Below are 21,391 nucleotides of genomic sequence, written 5' to 3'. Positions count from 1 at the left end.
AAAAAGAACAAAAATATAGAATTGAGTATCAAAATGTTAACTTTTTTTAAAGCTTTAAAAAGGTTAAAGTCATAAAATGTGTTTTTTAATTAATGTGATTTTAGGTATGAATATGTTTTTAGCAAATCATCTACTGGAAATGTTGTGGTGTTACATTGAAAATTCACCAGATTACAGGCATGAAAAATAAAACTTAAAAAAAAGGAATTTTATTTTTATTTTATTAAATTCTGAGGGGGAAAAGGAGAATATCTATTAAAAAATCCCTTGTGTGCTGTACAAAATCATGACTGCAATAAATGGGATTTTCTTTTTACTCCTCATAGGTTGATAGCTGTGTAAGGTGATGGAGAGAGCCGGCCATGTTAACATCGCAATGATGGAAGACATCAGCACCGCAAGGATGGGTCAGTCAGAGGTTGGTGCAGCCACGGACTGGAACCAGCAACCATGTGGTTCCACCGTAAGCTTCCACAACGTCCACTACAAAGTGCAGCTAAAGAGCGGCCCTATTTGCCAGAGAAAAATGAACCCCATGCAAATACTAATGGATCTCAAGTGAGTGCTAAATATTTATGTCTTAGTAGTTATTTATGTAGGTAGTTGGAAGTTTTACGTTTTCATTTTAAGTCAGCATCAGTATAAATTTAACTTTGAAGCATTGCACAAAAGGTAATAAAATCACCTAATCCCCACTTAAATGATTATTAAATTACATTTTCTTGTTAAATTTCAGAATGTGGGATTTCAGAATAAAAGAATTAAAACTTCTTGTTTGCACGGTATATTTTTCAAGTCAGAGAAAATATAAATTATTTTTGTCTAAATATGTTTTTTGGATGTAATTAAAGGTTCGTGACATTTCCCATAAAGACATGAATCCTTTCACTGACATTAGGTGCCTTTGACTGCTACACATTAATTATTTGATATTAAACATGGTTACTTGCATATAATCTCTGAGATGCTTTACAGAGTAGTTTGCCAAAAAAGCTCATTTAGCAATCATCAGCTGATCCACTTCCAGACTCGTATACTAGAATGTTTATTTGCTTGTTTTATTTAACCAGAATTTCTTATTTTCTTTGCCTCCAAGATAGTAAACTTTGTTAAAACTCAACTGTCACTTCAAAACGTCCTTTTTTTGTGATAAATAATGCAAAAATAAAAATGTATTCTTCTTATGCTTTTGCATTTTTATACATAAAAAGACAAAAAAAACCTCCTGCAGATTGCATGTTTGGTCTTGTTATAAAATCATTAATCGTCAGAAATGATACTGACATTTTAAGCTTCACCTGTTTCCAATCCTCCCCTTATCATGTCTTGTTACCAGAGTTCACAAATGGTTAAAAAATAGTTATTTGATTTTATTAGTGTTTATCTTATTTTGCCAATTCAGTAAACCGTTAACCATGTTTAACAAATTGTGAGCAGGAAATTGTGTCATTTAAAAGATAAATGAGGGATATTCAACATCAAACAATGTCACTGCTGGATCTACTGGCCAGACTTGAATTAAGTGCCAAAAACAGAAGAATAGATGCAATTTGGTTAAAAAATAGAAGCTCACCCCAGATCCAGTTGATACTTATTGACAGGCTGTTGTTTTAAGGTAAATACAATTCCTACAACTGAAGCGTTAAAAGAAAATGTATTTATCTATTGCTTTAGCTGACCGTGGATTTCCTTTCACTTTATCTGGAATTGGTTCACATGTAACTGAAATATAGTTTCATTACATTTGACTGTATTTATATTTTTATTTAACCTGCACATTTTCTGCTTAGTGCACATAAGATGTGGCATTTTGTTCCTGTTGGAGTCATTAAATTAAATTCAGACAACTCAAAAAAAATGTTTTTTTTATATTTACACTAAAATTTTTGTTTTACATGTTGGTAGATAGTTTCAAGTGTGAGCAGTCTTGCATTTAAGCAGTTCTATTAAAACCCCGTAGTTAAGTTGGGATATTCCTAATGCATTCATTGAAAAACGTTTTTCTAATTGCTTAACTTCGAGCATCATGAACTTGCGTTTGCAGTGGGATTATGAGACCTGGCTTGAATGCTATTCTTGGACCAACTGGAAGTGGAAAATCTTCGTGAGTAACAACAACTTTTTATCTCAATTGATTTATTATGAACCCGCGTGTCTTGTGTCTTTACAAACTGCTGTTGCACCCACAATCCCCTTATAAAAGGAGATATTTTTCAAATAGAGCCTGTCAGTTTGCTATAGTACTATGCCCTTGAAATTGGAGTTTGTTTAAAAGGTTTTAGTCTTATATTAACTCACAGTGGTAAACAAAGAGTTAACAAAGACTGCCTTTATAAGATTTTAGTGGCAAAAACTTTCATTAAGCATTTTTCTTTAATCCTGATATTATATTATATTCTTGCATTTAAATTATTCATTTTTTTAAAGGTTTTTCTTTGTATTGACAATACTTTTTTGACATTTTATATCTTAAAGATCTCCCCAACTTCTCAGAAATGCGGGGTTGCATAAAAAGTGCTTCATCGTTTGTGTTTCTCCAAAGGTTCCTGGATATTTTAGCTGCAAGAAAAGATCCCATCGGTCTTTCAGGGGAGGTTCTTATTGACGGAGCACCACAGCCTCCAAACTTTAAGTGTCTCTCTGGTTATGTAGTCCAGGTAATGTGAAAATAAATACATTTATCTTAAAATGTGGTTTTCAACAATGTTTACAGATGCCGATTCTTTTAAAATTCTATTGTTACTGTGAATGAATGAAAACACTTGAGATCAAAGTGGATTTCTTAACTTTTTACTCTTTAAAAATGGTTCTCTTTTTTAGTTCTTGACGTACAGAGAAAATATATTTTCCAGTTTGTAGATGATCTTTCTGCAAATGCATGTAAGAGCAAATCCTGCTCAATTTAAGCTTTAATGTTTCATTTAAATGTAAAAAATACAAGCACATGCCAGCTTTTTTTTCCTAAAATAACTCCATGTTCTGATTTTATTTAAATATGAAAGTTTTGCTAAATTCGTGAAATTTATTTACTTTAAATACTTTACTAATGCAAGCATGATCATTGTTCTATTTACTAATAAATACTTTAATTTTTTTTTGTAGAAATGACAAAATCCTCCTAACTGCAGTAGAAATTGAAACAATTTCATTGTGTGCACAGCTCCTATGTTTAAATCCAGGTCAGCTGCTTCTCTGAGTCAAAACATCACAGTTATTTATTGAATTTTATTTTTTTGCAAATTAATTTGTTCATTTTTGTATCTTGTTATTTCAAACTTAAGAAATTTCTTGTACCTGTAATATTTGTGATTCTAAAAATGTATAGATAGATTTACAGATTAGACATAATTTGAATGAAGCAAAATAAAATAAAAAATAGGAAAAAAAACATCAACAAAACGCTGCAAAGTACTTAAAGACCCACCCCAATCATCTTTCGATCTATTGTAAAGTTGTTCCTAGTGGTCTTTTAATTATGATTTCTGTTTTTGGCCCAAATCAAAAAACCTGTGTTGTTTTCTAGGACAAAGTTTCTGCAGAGCAGCGAGAGTTCATTAGAAATTCACCTTTGAGTTGTGGCCGGAACTGTTAGTGCGGAGCAAGCCTGCCCAACTGTTTCCATCACAGAAAACTTGGAGCTTTCTGTTTAGGAGCTCTCCTGCTAGCTTACAGCCCCTTACACCTCCAACATTAATGGTGCAACAAAAACAGCGGTATTGGAGCTATCCAGCCGCAGCGTTCATGGGTGTAGTCGTACTAGTGGATGCATCAGATTGGAGCGGAGCAGGGAGCTTGTGGACCGCCCTGCAGCGTATTTTCTACGTCACAAATATACTTTTTTACAAACTGCATTTGTTCATCTGCGCCTGACTCAGATATGCAATTTTGAGCTTAATGTTCTTTATATATGTCCTCCATTTTCAGAAAACACTGTTCGGTCATGTGTGTTTTCAATGCTTTGTATTTCAATGGATTGTTTTTTTTAGTAACAGAAATGTGTGATTTGTAGGAAGACATTGTGATGGGCACCCTGACTGTGAGGGAGAACCTCAGGTTTTCTGCAGCACTGCGGCTCCCTGGCTCAGTCTCACAGAGGGAGAAGGAGGTGCGAATCAACCACCTCCTCAAAGAACTGGGCCTCACCAAAGTGGCTGACTCCAAGGTAGACGATCACAAGGCTAGTTCACATTACGCCCGTTTTCAGCTTGATGGTAGTTGTCAGATTATTATTATTATTGGTAGTAGTAGTACTAGTAGTAGTCGTAGTAGTAGTAATAGTATTATAAACGAGTCAAAATTAAGGTTTCCAATGTGTTTTTTCTAAGGACCTTTAATTTCTTCGTCTTTTCATTTCCATACTTTTCATTTTCCTTGTTGTTCTTCTAGGATTCCATGTAGATTCTGTAATCTGTGAATTGTCTGTTATCCCAAGGTGGGCACACAGATGACTCGGGGGATCTCAGGAGGTGAGAGGAAAAGAACAAGCATTGGTATGGAGTTGATCATTGATCCTGCAGTCCTGTTTTTGGATGAACCGACCACAGGCCTGGATGCTAGCACGGCTAACTCTGTCCTCCTGCTGCTGAAAAGGTGAGAAAACTCATCTCCTTTGGTTACAGTTCTGTGATTGAATGTACTGCAGCTGCCAAATAAATGCATTCATGCTAAATGGATCAGTCCTGCAATCTCACTGACTGTTTTCAACTTCCTTCATATTCCTTTATATTTATATTATCTTGTTAGCATACTCGACTTATCATCCTTGCAGCATCGGACGATTCTTGAATAAACTGTAAAGTATGAAAAGAAAAAAAATACAGGGATGTCATTCTACAGGAGTTATTATATTTCTTTATTAAACAGATAATACAAAATAACGCTAAATATCATACACTGTTCAGTTTTCTAAATGAACTGGGAGCTTGCATGTTTTCAGAATGGCCAGCCATGGAAGAACGATAATCATGTCCATCCATCAACCTCGCTACTCCATCTACAGACTCTTTGACTCTCTGACCCTATTGGTCAGTGGGAAAATGGTTTATCATGGTCCAGCTCCAAATGCGCTGGACTACTTTGCCAACATAGGTGATCATGTTCCGTCAAATGTCACTACCATAATATAAAACAAATGTTTAAGGTTAGACGTTGAGTGAATAAACAATGTTGGTGCCGCTTCATAAAATGTGTTTCAGGCTATTCCTGTGAGCCTCACAACAACCCAGCTGACTTCTTCTTGGATGTTATCAATGGAGACTTTACTGCTACAACCTCAACCAAAGGCCACAACTCTGAAGGTAACTGCTGACCTTCAGTGCACCTTCTTTCAAACCTACAAGATGATGAAAAGTAGCTTGTCTGTTGCACCACTGAAATATCAAAAATGGTGGCTTTATTTATTTAAATCTTAGCTCAAATGTAGACGATCAGGTGAGAGTCATGACTTGTCACTTTTCTGCTTCGTGTCTTGTCTTTGCTTGAGGTTTGGGCTCATTTTCCTTCATTACCAAAAACAGGATTTTTCTTTGGAGTGGGTCTTCAAAAAACCGTCACCACAGGTCTTTTTCACGTGTTCTTGTAGCATTTTTCACATGATGGTGGACATAGATAAAGAAAATGAAGATTCAAATTGGGATTCTTAGTATCTCTTTATTCAAATTGTTGTGAATCTGGATCAGAGGACGTAGAAAATACGCTGGGCGATTTTTTAGCTCCCTGCTCTGATATCTCATCACTGGGGAGGGGAAGGGGGGAAGGGTTTCTCTGTACATATCAGAGGCGAATTTCTAATGAACTCCTGCCACCCTGCAGAAACTATGTCCTAAAAAACGACACTGGTTTTTAGATTTTAGATTAATTGTAAAAGAGCACTGGGAACGCTTTCACGATAGATCAAAAGATGTTTGCAGTAGGTCTTTAAAGAACCATCATCAAGTTCTTGAGTGCTTTTTCCATCAGTAAGAAAATCTCTACTCTTTTGCTTGTGCAGAGTTGGACTTTGAGATGTGGAGCTCAGCCAGGAGGAACATCAAGGAGCACTTGGTGGCGGAGTACAGGAGCAGCAGCTACTGCAGCGACACTCGTGCTGAGTTAAAGCGCATCTCCCAGAATAAGGAGTGTAATTCACAAACCAAGTCTCGCATCATCACCTACAACAGTTCGTTTGCTCAGCAGCTGCGATGGGTTCTTCAAAGAACCTTCCAGAACCTCATGTTGAACCCCCAAACATCTGTAGCTCAGGTGAACATTAGCATTAACATTTTTTAAGACACTTTTAAAGATAAAATGTTACGCCTTCAGAAAAAAGCTTGATGTTCCACAATACTGTTCAAGTTCTCCTCACTTTGGGAGTTATTAGCAGCTAATCGGGTTAAACTAAATCAAAAATAATCCCCCCCCCTACGGGTGCTTTAATCGGCTTTGGTGACTGCTGTGACCCCACCGCTGCCTCTCTGGGTCCGGGTCTGAACTGATATCATACCTGACAAATGGTCCTTGGCCCAGATCTGGGATTTATCACATGATAGCATCATGACCTATCCATCCTTCTTGCTTTGCTTCCACGTGAAAGGCTGAGGGGAATGAGAGAAGAAAAAAAAAACACAGGCTCAGGCCTTACTAGCTTATCCCTTCATCCTGGGAACCGCTTGGTGCTGTCCTCATCTGTAAGTTGTTGAGCTCAAAGCTTGTGTCACTCAGTCTAGGTTCCCCTTAGTTTGTGTTGACCCAAACCTCATCACTGCTGTGAAGTTAAAAGGTCCTCTTCTACTCTTCTACTTTAAAAAGATACACCAACTGTAATGGGCTTTGTTTTTCCTGAATAGGGAGAAAACAGTTCATGTAGATATTTGTCACACATTAAACAAGTAAGATTTAAGTGTTTAGTTTAAAAGAGTTAAATATGTTTACTCACATATGGATGGCATTTTGCTATAAAATGTAGATAGAGGTCTTAGGCCTTAGTCACAACTGCCCTTAAGGGGTGGATGTGGTCCAAAAATGGGCAAACCTGTATGGAGCAGGCTGGTGGCCCGCACGAAAAATCAAAGTTGTAGACCATTTGGTGAACCCATAGAGCCAAAATGTTTGTGCACATTTTTTCCACGTGCAAGGCTGTGAGTGACAAGTCATTGTGAACACTAAGAGGTAAGTAACGGTGAAGTAGACACAGGTATGTCCTAGAGATTTCAACATTTTCAACCCCTGCGTTCGTTGCATGGCTGTAAATGCGCAACTGTTAGACAATCAGAGCATAGTTAGTGTGGGCATCCTACAGGTATCTTACGGACACTTGGGTTCTACATGCACACTCTGTGCTTGCAGCATTTACAAAAGGTAATTTCATCGTTTTCATGTTTAGAGCTCAAATTGAAGCCGTTATAAGTCAAATAAATGAGACACATGTAAAAATCTAAGTTTAAGCAACACAAAAAATACCTCTAATTACTACACAATTACATACAACATATAATGAGACCTATAAAATGAACCCAGCACAAAGGTTAAGTAGTTGTTTACTTGTTAATATGTCATGTGACCCCTCCGCCAACAGTCTTTTTGAAATCTTTTTTTTTTTGCAGCTGACCGTCAACATCTTCCTGGCTTTCATCGTTGGAGCCATTTTCTTTGGAGTCAAGGATGACCAGAGTGGCATCCAGAATAGGTGAGAGAAACGGTGACACAGGTCAACAGAGCTGCAATTCAGAATGAATTTCAAGAGATTTGACATATATGGAATAAATCTTGAACAAGATAAAAAGTGCTTACTAAAGAATTTTTAAAAAATCACAACAAATCTTGAAGGCTTTGATTTTGTTATGTTTGTTGACCTTCATAAAAGAGATTCTTTTTCCAAATTCACCTGAGCATTGAGGTATTCGTGGTTTAGATGTCTACTCTCGTCCTGCAGCCTTTGGTTGGCTTTAAGTCAGTGGCTGCTTTTGACAAGTGGTGTGAAAAGTAGACTAATTCTTGCAGTTCTAATCCTCTTAACTTATATTATTGGGCACAACCTGGTACACACAAGTCAAGTGAGGCAAAGCAGATAATTTAGTGATCTCATTCTTTTGTTTCTGCTCATGGATCAGGGGAATAGAAGGACCTAATGACATTACTTTCAGGGTCAGTGAATGGACAGCATGGCAGACAGAAGTCAATGCAGCTTAAATGCCCCCCCCCTTAACGCCAATTTTTTCAGGAGAAAGAGGGAATGGGAAATTTTAATAGTAACTTTGGTGAAGTTGTTGATCATGTTTTCCTTTACAGCAAGAACACGTTGAAGAGCATTGTTCTCCCCTAACAGTCTTTATCTGGGTTTGACTTTGCTTTGGTGGCTTTCCAGGATGGGTGCCCTCTTCTTCATCACTACCAACCAGTGTTTCAGCACCGTGTCTGCAGCCGAGCTCTTCATCTCTGAGAGGAAGCTGTTTGTGTATGTCCTCCGGCAGAATTCTCATCGCACTCTGCAATAGTGGAGCAGAGAGATGAATGAAAGTGTCAAATGCTTGGCAGGCACGAGTACATCAGCGGCTACTACAGGGTATCGGTCTACTTCCTGTCTAAGATCCTGTCCGACATCACCATGCGCACCGTTACCTCACTGATCTTCAGCCTCATTGTCTATTTTATTATTGGTAATGCCTGGACCTGTTTCTTTTTTTTTTTTATCCTAAAATTTTAAGACTCAACTGCTTCAACGGATCTATGAGGTCAGTCTTTCACAGTTGTGTGCCCACTTCAGGTCTGAAGTCAACAGTGGCAGCTTTTCTTATCTTCACACTGACGGTGACTTTAGTGGCCTACACAGCCACCGCTATGACCATGGCCATCTCTGCTGACCAGAGCGTGGTGGCGCTCGCCAACATCCTCATGACCATCACCTTTGTCTTCATGATGGTGAGGTTCACAGAAGAACTGCTAGCTTACAGCCCCTCACACCCCCAACCTAGCATCACCGGCACAACAAAAATGGCGAGCAACATTGGAGATATCCAGCTGTACAGTTTTGAGCCAAACACCAGCTCAGACATGGAAAACAAATATGTACTGTACATGGATATATTATTTATAGTATTTTCTCATATCACAAATACAATTTTTTTTTAAAGGAATCTTTTCATTTGCTCCTGATTCACATCAATTTGAATAAATAAACACTCGGAAATCCAATTTTAAGATTCATTTTCTTTATACATGCCCTCCACCATTTTACTCCAGATATTTTGAATATCTTTTTTAAAAAATCACATTATCCAAAATGATAACAAATCAGTTTTATGTGAAAGGAAAATCAATCTGATTTATCAAGATCTTTTTATTTTTTCCTGATTGTGGATTGATCTCCAGGGAAATGACTGGTCAAACACAGACATCTGTCCAGTAGATGACGCGACCATGTTCTGTGTTCTGGTTCTAGATCTTTTCTGGCCTGTTGGTGAACCTCCCCAGCATCATGGATTGGCTCGCTTGGTTGAAGTACTTCAGCATTCCCCGTTACGGTCTTGCAGTAAGTGAAAACAAAAACTGCATTTCAGAACCCTTCACAGTTTTACCATAATGGATTTTCCTCCATATACTTATTCACTGCAGTTTCAGCATTTATAACAAAATAAGCCGATGCAAACAAAGCAGCCTTTGCAGCCCTGCTGCACTAGAATTCGACTCAATTACATTCTCCTGGTTGAATTGTTGAAATTCTAAACCTGTCTGTTCCTTCTTCAACCTGTTCTCTCACTCAGTTTTTGTTCTTTTTCTAGGTTCTTGCAACTCTTACAGACCTTTTTTCAAGCTTTTTTTAAATATTGCAAAACTATTCTGAAGTCTCGTGTTTTATAATTCTGCTAACTTCATTGCACAACATGAACCTGAAGAAATAGCAGATGTTATGTGATAAAATACATTCAGTGTCTTTCTGATGTTTGCTTATTCTTTTTAAAACAAAACCAAAGTGACTGAACCTTTTTCTCAATCAAAAAAACATTAATTTACATAATAGGTGCAGAATTACACTCACTGCAAGGTAGAAATCTAAACCAACTTCCTTCCGCCAGGAGGGGGCAACCTTGCTCTGTTAAGACTTCATAAAAGATGATCAATTCCTTCATCACAAATTTAAAAAATGTCAAAAATCTTTTTCAAAATTGGTTAATTCTTATGTGTGCATCTTCTAGTTGTCCTCACTTTAGTTTTGGTGATGCTTTGTCTTTAAAAAAGAAAACTCAAAATCTCTTTTTCATTGTAAACTTGCTGTCTTCAAACCCACCTGATATTTTTTTTTATTATTCCATAGAAATCAAGTGTCTGCTCCTCCTTATTCTCTTCAGTTGTTGACCTTTTTTTTCTACTTCCAGGCCTTGAAGATCAACGAGTTTGTTGGGTTGAAGTTTTGTGAGGAGCATATCATCCAGCTCGCCAACTCGTCAGCAGGAATAATCAACTGCACCGTGACGACGGCCGGTCAGACGTGAGTAGAGCGGTATTCCTGCAGCCTCCCTCTGTTTTGTCCTTTTAGCTTTCTTTAAAGGCTTGGCCGTGCTTTGATTGCAGATGTACCGGAGAGCAGTATCTGGACTACCTGGGGATAGAATACAGCTCCTGGGGTCTGTGGGAGAATCACGTGTCTTTGACTGTCATGATGGTCATCTTCCTCATCGTCGCATATTTGAAGCTCAGATTCATCCAGAAGTTCTCCTAATATTTGGATTTGAGTTTTAGTTCCCTTCACGTTTCAAAGCATGTTTAGATTCAAAGTTAAAAAAAACATTTAAGGTTCAAGAATACACAGAAAGTTCTGTTAAAACATGGTTCTAATGTTTAGATCATTTATTTCGATTTTGTTTTAATCTGTTTCAATGATTTGAATGTCTTTTTTTAAATTACTGTTTCTTCCAGATTAAGGGAAAGTGTTTTACAAATAAATCACACGATGTCTATACCAATAAAAATTTATTTGGTGGACCAGATTACAAAAAAAGATACTTAAAAAAGCCTAAAATTAAAATACATGAAAAAATAAAAGCATGGATTACCCATGTACACTAGATGCACTCCAAATCGAAGTTTGTTTCACGTTACAATATGTATCATAAATCAGAATCAACCTGAATTGATGCATAGAAATGGATTAAATATGACAGAATGTGCCATGCTTGAACCTACTGCATATTAAAATGATGATACACAATAATCAGTTGGTAAGATCCGTTTGTGTTTGTGTAGAGCGTGAACACGTGGATCAAAGGTTGTACACTGGATTTAAAGCAACACTAAATGGCACAAATATGGTGTTATTTTCTGTTTTATGAATCCTTTATGTTTCATCTATGTACAAACGTTGTTTTTAATCATTAAAGAAAACCATAAAGTTGCAAAATGGAAGAACTTTGTCAGATTTAGCTACATGTTAAACATTAATGTCTGTTGAAAGAAAGTCTTCACATGTGAAACATCTGCCCTGCAACTGTTTTTGGTAGATCATTTCTCCTGATGTCTTCACACGTGGGTTCCTCCGTTAGCGCTCGTGTCGAGGCCGTCTGTGGACAGGGAGGAGGGGGGTCGGGGCCGAGGGCCGATGGGGGTGGCGGGCTGAGGGTGACTGACCTGCGAGGCCACGTCGTCCGTCTCCCAGCGCTCCAGCTCCTCCTTCACCAGCCTCTCCATCTGCTCTCTGTGGGTGTCTGCGTCCCGGCCCAAACGCTCGTCCTGTCAAACGCAGGAAGTTCACGGAGTTTACAAACGAGCAATCAGGAAACGGTAACAGGGTTGTGTATTAAAGATGCAGCAGCTCCATTTAGCAAAGAATTACTAGCATAAACATGTCTTTATTTTCCCATTTTGTGTTTTAGATGTGATCTGAAGTTAACAGTGCCCAGATGTTAGCTATTGAATAGGATATCTGCAATGACCTTTAGTCATCAGAAGGATCCACATATCTTCCTGTTTCTATGCTGAGTCTTAATGTAAGAAGTCATCTTTTTTTAAATGTCTTTAATAGAATATATTTAGGTGTATTCAGACTGGAAAACTCCTTTGGTCTGGATCGAGTTCTGAACCTTGCCTTTGGTCTGAATTCAGACTAACGTCAACCGAACTATTCTGATTCAAACTAAAGCTTAAAGAAAAGCATGTGACTGGAGATCTATTCAGTCATTGGCCAGGGATTACGAACGTAAAACCAACCAGAGAAAGAACAGGGGAAGTCCTGCGCTCTGCAGTCCTTCTTGGGATAGTTCACTAAGTCAAACTTTCTATTCTCCTGACCAGTTTTGAACGTCTCTATCAACGTCAGGTACAACCGCTTTTACTAGCTGCTTTGGTCCGGTGGAGTCGTGCTGTAAGGCGGTTACTGAGGAGACGCCGGCTATCAAGTACGCTGATAAGTGTTTATGACATATAGATTATCAGGAAAACAGAAAATGTGAATCACGTTAAAAATTGTTTTAATGATTCTGCATTCATCTAACTAAATTTCAACGAGTTGCTGTGTCTCATCGACATTATTGCTTCCTCCCTACTCTGTTTAATCCCATAATGCCCGGGTACGGTGGCCATTTTGGTCCAGTCGCTCTGAGCACGGAGCCTATTCAGACTGAGGAACCTCAGAAGGAACAGTCCAGTCTGAATACACACTAAATCACTTCTAAACGAGGTCACTCAGACAAGGAAGACAAAGACGTAGAATCTAGTCGTCTGCAAGTGGATGCATCCGAATGGAGCAGAGCAGGGGGGTTGTGCCCGCCCAGTGTATTTACTGCAAAATGTATAACGTCTTTTTTAAACAATACGTCTTCATCTGCTCTTGATTGACAATAATTTGAAAAGAGGAATACTCAGAAATGCAGTTTAAAGCTTCATTTTCTGGATATATTTTTTTCATCAGAAAAATGCTACAAACGCATGTTAAAAACACCATTTTCATCAGAGTGGGTCTTTAAATAACTACTGCATGTAAGGTGCTGTTAGTGTAATTTATGTTTGCTTTAGATTAGACTAGAAAACATGATCCAAACAGAAATGTCCACATGGTAAACAGAAATGATTATTTTCCATCCTAATCTATCTCTTTTTTGTTGTGTTTTTAAGAAAACCCAACGACTGATTGGATCATTTGCAAGGATCTGTGTCACCTCCATGACGCCATCCAGCAGCCGGACCAGCACGTCTCGTCTTTTCAGCTTGGCTCTCTCCATGCCCTCCAGCTTCACAATCACAGCGTCGATCTTGGACACGATGCTGCCGATCGAATGCTCCATTCTGTCCACGCGCCTCACAAGCCTTTGGTAGACAAAAGAAAAACGTTGCTTTTCTATTACGTCATTTAAAAACAACCAGAATAGGCTGAATTAGGACTGCTACCAGATATTTAAGCAAATAAACCTTTTATTTGAGCATTCGAATGTGCCCTAAAACATGAGTCAGTTTAGTTTTAGAGGTAAAATGACCTTAAATGATTTACATAATAAATCTCTTGTTTTTAATCACTCATTCTGTCTAATCATGCTTTATTTTCTTTATATTTTAGAAGTGATCCTGACTTGCTTCCATAAGCTAAGTCATTAGGTCCAAAGTTGGCATACACTTGAAACTCCTCATAGGAGACGCCTCCCGAACTGCTGCCACGGCGACGAGAGCTGTGACCAGAGTCCTCATCATCGTCTTCCTCTGAGTCATCTTGTGTACGAGGGAAGCTCCTCCCACTGCTGGGTCTGGTCAGTGAGTTGCGTTCCAGATCCAAGTCCTCCTAGCATATGAGTGGAAACACGCTGAGCTGTGGGTCTGCCGCCATGGCGGATTGGTACAGAGACAGATGTAAGAAGCTGCTGACTTCATCACTCACTCTCTCTTTCTCCAGATCATCTCTCATTTGTTGGTGGTCGTGCTCCGTCAACTCCAGATCCCCGTCCTGGTCGTACTTTGCAAAGATGGCCTGAATCTCTGCTTCCGTGTGGCCCTTTCTGACTCGACAAAGGAGAAAAAAGGTTAAAAAGTTCTCCTTAGAAAGAAAAAAAACAACAGAATCAGTATCAAATGTCTGCATGCATGTAGCTTCAGTCACTCTTTGAGATCCTGAAGGAGTTCATCGTAGTTCAGCTTTCCCCCGGCTTGACGCAAACTGTCAGATATGTCGTCCACTGTCGTCTTCTTCAGTCTCAACTTGACCAAAGCTTTGGTACAGCCCTGAGGGACAAGAATTATAAAAAATGACATTACATTCTTACTATTCCAACTTTTGTGTGTCTATCCAACAGAACATTTAGTGCAAAGTTTCATAAATAAAACCTTTTAAAAACACCTTTTAAGTACACAGTTAAATTAAAAATAATGATAAATTCTTAATTTACTTTATAAAGCAAAATTCAAATTTTAATGTATGAAAAAAACAAAACACAAACTCTATACAGCAGGGGAAAAAAAGCAAAGTTGCATTGATATAGTTCCAAGCTAGGGTGGCCCTAAAGTCCAAATCACATCAACAAATCACTGCACATATTGGAGATCACAATTAAAAATTCAAAAAACCAAAGTCATTTCCAGAAATCAAAAGGAAATATTAAAGTATGAAAATAAATAATGAGCCAGAAAAGGTCATTATCCAGCCATCGATATCACATGGTAAGTACCTTTCCTGTTTTTTTTACATTCTTTTTTTTAATATTTCCTTTTGATAACTAGAAATTACTTTCATCGATCAACATTTTTTGGCTTTTAATTGTATTATAATGTTCATTCCTCGCGCATTTCTGAGTTTTCCTCTAAAAACCTGCTCTCTGAGCTCCATCCCCTCCCAACCCACGAAAATGAGCGGCTTCTCGCATTGTGATGTCACAAAGTGAGGAACCACCTCTTCCAGGAAGAGTCTGAACTGCCAGCACCCCCCCCCAGGCTAACACAAACATGCTTTCTCTGTGGAGCTAGGTGTGATCAGCACAATGCTTTCCTTTTATATCCACAATATGCACGTCCGTCTTTGCAACAGAGTAGCATGCTGTTGGCCGTTTATCGCAAATGAAGAGCTTGGCTATGTAACGTGATGCAATTGGTGGATATTTTAAGATGAAAATGCTGCTCTCCTTCCAGTACCTTCTTGATGAAGTCGGTCATTTCCATCTCAGACCTGTGCTGGGCCATGTCCGCCTTCACCTCAGAGTACGTATCATTAATGATGGCCAGGAACATGTTCTACACAAACAGAGAGACAGTCTGACACGTGTCCAAGTTGTTCTTTCAGCACCACACACAAATGCCTTTCTCACCATGAGAATAAAGAAAATGAAGAGGACGAAGGTTATAAAGTAAATCGGTCCGAGAACTGGGTTCGCTTCTTTGATCTCGAAAAAGTCAAAGTCTCCCAAAATGATACGAAACTGGGTAAACCTGAGAACACAACAACCGCAAACATGACAAAGACTGATGGACACACAAAAATATAAACAAGAATGTTGCTGCATTTGTGTGAAAAGCTGCCCGCACTTACACGCTGCCTTGGAAAGTGCTGAAATCATTGACCTGAGTTCCAAACACCAGGTAGGCAAGCTGAGCATAAGCCAGGAAAATGATGAAGAACATGATGGCAAAACCCACGAGGTCCTTGGCACAGCGGGACATGGTGGTGGACAGCTGACTCATGGTCTTGTTGAAGTTGATGAACTTAAAAAGCTGTGGGAGTGGAGATCTATCAACCACGTATTTACCTGAAATTGAACTTGGGGAGGCTGAAACCGTATGCATCAGGATTCCTACCTTTACCCAGCAGAAAAAGACTATCACTGCAGCCATGTTGTTGAACTGGACCTGCAGGTTAGCCAGAGAATCAAAGCTGGTGTGAGAGGTGTAGTTCTCCAAGCCTTTCAGGAGGTCTCCACCCATGGCTGCTCTGGTTATGCTCATGATAATGGCAACAACACTTAACTGTAAGAAAGAAAAGGGCAAAAATGAACTAAAATCACAGGTTTAGTGTTCCTATACCTTTAAAAAAAATCACAACGTCCAACTTGATACACACCGTCACAATGAGAACATCCAGACAATTCCACAGGTTCTTGAAATAATGCAGTCGGTGAATGTGGATTTCCAGCACTTCCTCCACCACGTAGTAGAGGACGAACAGACAGAACGCCACCTCACACACGCCAACAAAGTAGTCCCAGCTGGACACGTACTTTATCAGGCGCAGTGTTTGGAACTGCCAAGAGGTCAACACTCCACCAGTAGCTGGGAACTCCACCAATAACCTGACAAAGACATAGAGAAGACTTATTTTTTTACGAACGGCAACTTCATTTGCTTATGTTTTTTTTGTGGCAACGATTATAAAACAAAGTCTACACTAAAACTGAGAAGACTAAACATCAAAGAAGACAGTTTTAAGTGTCTCCAGCGGATTTGAATGACTTCTGAGCGCCATAGTTGTATTGTGACAGAAACAGAAGAGTCTCACCTGGCTATACAGACAAGGTTGACGTTTCCGTTGTAGACTGAAAAGTCAAGAAAGATGGCTCTGGTGCCTCTATCCAGCCACAGGTGGTCTTTGAGAAACTGCAGTTGGAGGCCGGACTCCTCTCTGGTGCGGGACAGGTCTTGGTAGTAGCCTCCACCTCCATATTTGGACACCTGACCCCAATGAGTGCTGGCGTTCATCTTGCTTTCTGTAGTGTGCACCCAACTGCCAAACATCAAGGAAAAGCTTTTTTTCTAATTCTTCTACTTCTTTCAAATCTCCTTTCTACTCAAAACTGAATTGCCTTACGCTGTTCCGTTTTGAGGGCCAAAGGGAGAGTTGTCCTCATTGCTGGGGGTGTATACACCGTAGCAACCTTGAACTTCATCCCTGAGATCTTCGTGGATGGAGCAGGTCTCGTTGTGGACTCTGACCTGGCGGAGTCGCGGCACCCCGAGGAGGATGTTCTCATAGTAGATGAAACTCTGGTTCCCTGGCAGGCTCTGGTTGTTGTACCACACCTCCCAATACATGCCCCCGAGGAAGGGCCCCTGAGTATACTAAAAAAAAAAAAAAAAAAGTACAGAGCTGGAGATCGACGGACGATGGATTTGAGAACATAAACAGGAGACAGATTTGCACCTTCCAGAAATCCTCCATGGTGGAGAGGCTCCTGAACGTCTTGGGGTTTTCTGAAGACAGTGGCGCGTCGAGGAAAAGCTGAGACATGGCTTTGGTGTAATAATACATGTTGGTACTTATCATCCCATAGGTCACTGCAAAACACATTTAGGATAAGACATCTATTATTCATTGCAAGTGACAAAAAACTATAGAGTTAATCCCACAGATTAAACAGCTTCGACAGAAGAAATCCAAACTCAACATCTGACTTTGGTTCCGCCTTTTTAGCCGTGTTTTCTTTGGCCTTCTGAGTGGAAGGAGACTTCAAAATAACACAGCTCAGCCCGGCATATTAGGATTTAAGAGTGACTCCCAGAAAATGGAGTCCAGCTCCAAACCTTAACCACACCATGGTTTGGTTTGAAGAAAAAACAAAAAGACTAACTCTGGATAATAGCAAGAAAGGTTTCCAGCAACAGGAGCAGTCAAATTCTGGAGAAACCTCTTCAAAGGTAACTTTAGCTCAGTGTAGGATAGGAGCAAACACAGAAATGCAATAATTTCCTATTTAACTAGTGGTTAATTTAAATTAAGCTTTTGTCCAAAATCCAGCTGTTTTAACCACAACTTTAATGGGATATCAGCATACTATAGATAAATACAATACACCCTCTTATTTAGAAGTGGTTGGGTATGCAACAAACTGAATTAATGCAACATCATACCATGCAAGGCACATAAAACAACCAAAAAGGGTGTCACTTTAAGAAAAAAAAAGCACAAGTTACACAAAGTGTCACCATTTATTTAGGATTTTAAAAAAAGTTTGGAGGATGAAGTAAAACTGAAGTGACTGGCAAATGGTGACATTATTTAAAATCACCTTAAAAAGCCACAGAGAGTGTGAAATACAACATTTTAGGGAATAGCTAAAGGCCAAAAAGGTTTTCAGCGGCTGGTTTAAAATTGAAAACAAGGAAAAGATTGTAGATTTTATTTTTTGATGTCATTTTTTTAAAATAAAGTTTCACTAACAAAGTATTCAGGATTTCAAGTCAGTGAACACCAAAATGATATCACCATGAGCCAGCTTTTAGTGTCAAAGGACAGAAAAATCTTAGAATACTCAGAAGAATTTCATTGAATTTGCTAGTGATTTGATGAATATAGATATAAAAAAATGAAAATAGCAGTTAAATGTTTGGATCAATACAACAGTTTTTGCTGCATTGTTTTTAAAAAAAAAATAAGTTACAAAATTTCATCCTGGATGTGATTAATGCAAAAAACACATTGTTTAACTCTGTTACTTAGATTTAGGTTTTTATGTCAACTCATAGACTGACAAACACAAGATATGCGTACAGTTTTTTGCTATCTTTATGGCTTTGTCGGAATTCCTTCACTACTCACCACAAAGTTCACTATATAGTGTGTTCGCCATTTTCTAGTGCTGTCCGAATCTATAATTCCAAAATCGAGTGCCCTAGAAATTTCCCAGAAGTCTCTGCAAAAAACCAGTGTGCATCGATGCCCACTAAATTAGCGAAAATAGACCACAATTGGGTTTGAAAAATGCATTGTTTTTAATAAACCAACAATGCATTTATCATCATAACACAGTGGATTCATAAATAGTCGTCACAAAATACTCATCTCAATTAGATTTTCCTTTCGTGAAATTGATGACATCATATTCGCAGTTAAAAACAAAAAAGTAATGAGCATGCTTTTAAAATCCAGGGCACTACATAGTCCCGCACTGTATAGTTTTTTTAGTAGTTAGGGATTAGGATGGGAGTTCGGACACAGCCTAAGTCTTTACTTACAGATACAAATGGTGATGAGAAACGCGATATATGTGAGCAGCTCTCTCAGTACGTTCCAGAGGTACCTTTCACGGTTGCTGTCACCGTCCTCCATCAACTCTGTCCCCCACAGAACTAAAAGAGGAGAAAAGACTGGTTGTCGTCTGTACACTTTCAGTTCAAGAGTCACAGAACTGGAATTATGGGAGCCAGTTTAGCTCATGCTGGTTTGCGGCGCCTTCCATTCATGAAACCCGGGTTCGACTCCGGTCTGCTCCCTGTTCCCTTCTCTACCTCTGCCGGTTCCAAGCCCGGTTTGAGAAGGTTGCGTCAGGAAGGGCATCCGGCGTAAAACATTGCCAAATTTACCATGCGACTTGTTCGCTGTGGCGACCCCGGATGGGAGAAGCCGAAAGTGGAAGAAGAAGTCACAGAACTGCAATTCATCCAGCATAGTTATTCATTTATCTTTAAAATTTAAAGATCTATGGGGCGGTCGTGGTGCAGTGGTAGGGCAGTCGACCCCTGATCAGATCGAAAGATTGCAGGTTCGATGATTTGACCAAGTGTTGAAGTGTCCACAGGCAAGACACTGAACCCCACCTCGTCTCTGATGGAAGGTAGGCGCCAGTGTTCAGCAGCAGAGGTGCCATCAGTGTGAATGTGTGAGTGAATGGGACTGGGACTGTGACCACAGGGCCAAAGTGGCAAAATGTTAAATGCAATGGGCAGAGGAACAATCTGATGGATGGATGGATGGATGGATGTATGGATGAACGGACAGCTGAATGGACGGACAATCAGATGAATGGATGGACAGGTTTTGCTCACAGAGGAATTGGTTTTTGTCGTTTTATTAAAATTTTAAATAAAGCTATATTCAAATCTGCTCAATTATACAGTAGGATCAAGTGTGTTACTGCTTAAAGTGATAATAAATGTATCGCCTGTTGCTATCCTATGGATAACTATTGTTATGCTGACATTAAGTGAGTAAAGTGACTAATGCACGTGGAAATATACCTTTAAAATAACCCTAAACGACATTCTAACTATCATGGTGGCAGCAAAGAAGCGTTTGTGTGTATAAAATTACATTTAAAATGTGCCTTACTTCTGATATTTTGAAATATCCGCTTCATACAGCCGGGATGCTCGTGTCTGTCTTGCTGCTGGCCATTCAGGGTCTGGGTGGGATACAGTCCTCCTCGGGGGATTTGAGTGCTGCTGCCCGCGCGGGTGTAGCCGCCATGGCCGCTGCTGCAGCTGCTGCCGCCGGAGGCCGTGAACGCAGACCTCCTGCCGGGACTTGCTTGAGGCCAGTCTGCTTGCATGATTTCCTCCTCTGGTTCAAAGACCGGGTTATCCCGGCTCCACGCCTGTCTGGACGGCGGGGACGGCGAGCCTGCGACTCCCCCGAGGCCCGGATCTTGATGCTGGATGTTCTCCATCTCTATCCCCTCGCTGGAGTCGAGCGTGCGGGGCGGCTTGTCAGTGCCAGCCTGGCTCTGTGGTCGGACTCGGGTCGCACTCATGGTTCAGTTAGTGTTTTGACAAAGCGCAAAACATCAGGAAAAATAACCGATAACCTCCCTAAAAAGTAAAAACTGCTAAGAAAAGTTTAGAACATCTTTTTTAAAAAGTTCGTCTTAAGTTTAAAGGCCGACAAACTATTAAAGTACTAAAAGGTTGTCAAATATACAACTACAGTACAAATAATGACGAATAAAGATAAGTTAAAGCCTTCTGGAGCTCGTGCGGTAAAGATGTAATCGAGCTAATTAAATTTTTGCAGTAATTTTCGCCGTCGCCAAAGAAGCGTTAAGTTTTAACAAATACCGCCGTCTATATAAAAAATGACTCAGAAACGGTTTAGAAACGTGCTATCGGTGCTATCTTTGAAGGTTCTCCCATAAACTGGACCACGGTACTTAACTCCTTCGTTAAAGCGAAAAAATCGGAGACAGTTGTCTTGTTATGGACCAGCCATCTTGTTCCTGCACCGTCACACCCCCCCCCCCCCCCCCTTTCCCAAAAAACCCTCTTTTCTCATTTCTGCAGGACTCGGGTTACAGGAGACGCTGTAGCCTTAAAGGTCGTAAAAATACTCAGTGGAAAAAAATCCTATAATGAATTGTCTGTTTTTATGTTTGAACCCCCCCCCCCCCCCCCACACACACACACACACACCTTTTTTTTTTGCTTAAGCTGAGAGTAGTTTGAGTTTGTTCTTTTTTAGCTAAAAAAAATCTTATACTACAAGGTTATTGTGAATCATCTATGATTGATGTTACAAATATTAACTTCGAGAATTTTTAAAGCTATTTGATGTAAGAAAATCTGTTATATCTGGTTTAAACATGTTACATTACACATTAATGTTAAAGTTACATAATCACATGTGTGTGTGAGTGGGTGGGTGTGTGTTTGGGCATGTGGTTGCTATGACAGCGAGACATTGGTTAAAAGAAGCCCACATGTGGCTACTAAAAATCTACCCTTCTGTCCATACTAATATTTATTT

At 39.4% G+C, this 21,391-nt stretch overlaps 2 protein-coding genes across 2 annotated transcripts; one reads left to right on the top strand and one right to left on the bottom strand.

Annotated features, from left to right (window-relative positions):
- Positions 1–233: 233 nt before the first annotated feature.
- LOC101170649 (broad substrate specificity ATP-binding cassette transporter ABCG2-like) lies at positions 234–10,933 on the top strand. The gene is made up of 15 exons (XM_011477583.4): positions 234–558; positions 2,045–2,104; positions 2,543–2,657; positions 4,010–4,162; positions 4,433–4,590; positions 4,937–5,088; positions 5,196–5,297; positions 5,990–6,240; positions 7,581–7,663; positions 8,342–8,431; positions 8,512–8,633; positions 8,741–8,895; positions 9,416–9,505; positions 10,350–10,462; positions 10,546–10,933. The coding sequence occupies exons 1-15, from the start codon at positions 347–349 to the stop codon at positions 10,691–10,693; spliced, it is 2,004 nt and encodes a 667-aa protein (XP_011475885.4). The 5' UTR covers positions 234–346; the 3' UTR covers positions 10,694–10,933.
- LOC144994365 (polycystin-2) lies at positions 10,928–20,902 on the bottom strand. The gene is made up of 15 exons (XM_078952107.1): positions 19,982–20,902; positions 18,889–19,002; positions 17,078–17,211; positions 16,745–16,995; positions 16,436–16,660; positions 16,001–16,229; positions 15,739–15,906; positions 15,473–15,654; positions 15,252–15,372; positions 15,079–15,177; positions 14,054–14,175; positions 13,835–13,952; positions 13,575–13,738; positions 13,125–13,272; positions 10,928–11,700 (listed from the first exon to the last, which is right to left on the bottom strand). The coding sequence occupies exons 1-15, from the start codon at positions 20,400–20,402 to the stop codon at positions 11,491–11,493; spliced, it is 2,706 nt and encodes a 901-aa protein (XP_078808233.1). The 5' UTR covers positions 20,403–20,902; the 3' UTR covers positions 10,928–11,490.
- Positions 20,903–21,391: the final 489 nt, after the last annotated feature.

This window comes from Oryzias latipes, chromosome 1 (genome assembly GCF_053564925.1).
Source record: "Oryzias latipes strain Hd-rR chromosome 1, Olatipes_Hd-rR_3.1".
Lineage (NCBI taxonomy): Eukaryota > Metazoa > Chordata > Actinopteri > Beloniformes > Adrianichthyidae > Oryzias > Oryzias latipes.
Note: the sequence above shows the minus strand (reverse complement) of the source record. Positions and strands in the feature narration are given on the sequence as shown.

Coding starts and splice junctions, on each gene's coding strand:
- LOC101170649 (XM_011477583.4), top strand. CDS start 347: ATGGAGAGAGCCGGCCATGTTAACATCGCAATGATGGAAGACATCAGC. Junction 8,432..8,511: donor TCTGAGAGGAAGCTGTTTGT/GTATGTCCTCCG, acceptor AATGCTTGGCAG/GCACGAGTACATCAGCGGCT. Junction 10,463..10,545: donor GTGACGACGGCCGGTCAGAC/GTGAGTAGAGCG, acceptor CTTTGATTGCAG/ATGTACCGGAGAGCAGTATC.
- LOC144994365 (XM_078952107.1), bottom strand. CDS start 20,402: ATGAGTGCGACCCGAGTCCGACCACAGAGCCAGGCTGGCACTGACAAG. Junction 15,907..16,000: donor TGGATGTTCTCATTGTGACG/GTGTGTATCAAG, acceptor TCTTTCTTACAG/TTAAGTGTTGTTGCCATTAT. Junction 13,739..13,834: donor ATGATCTGGAGAAAGAGAGA/GTGAGTGATGAA, acceptor CTCATATGCTAG/GAGGACTTGGATCTGGAACG.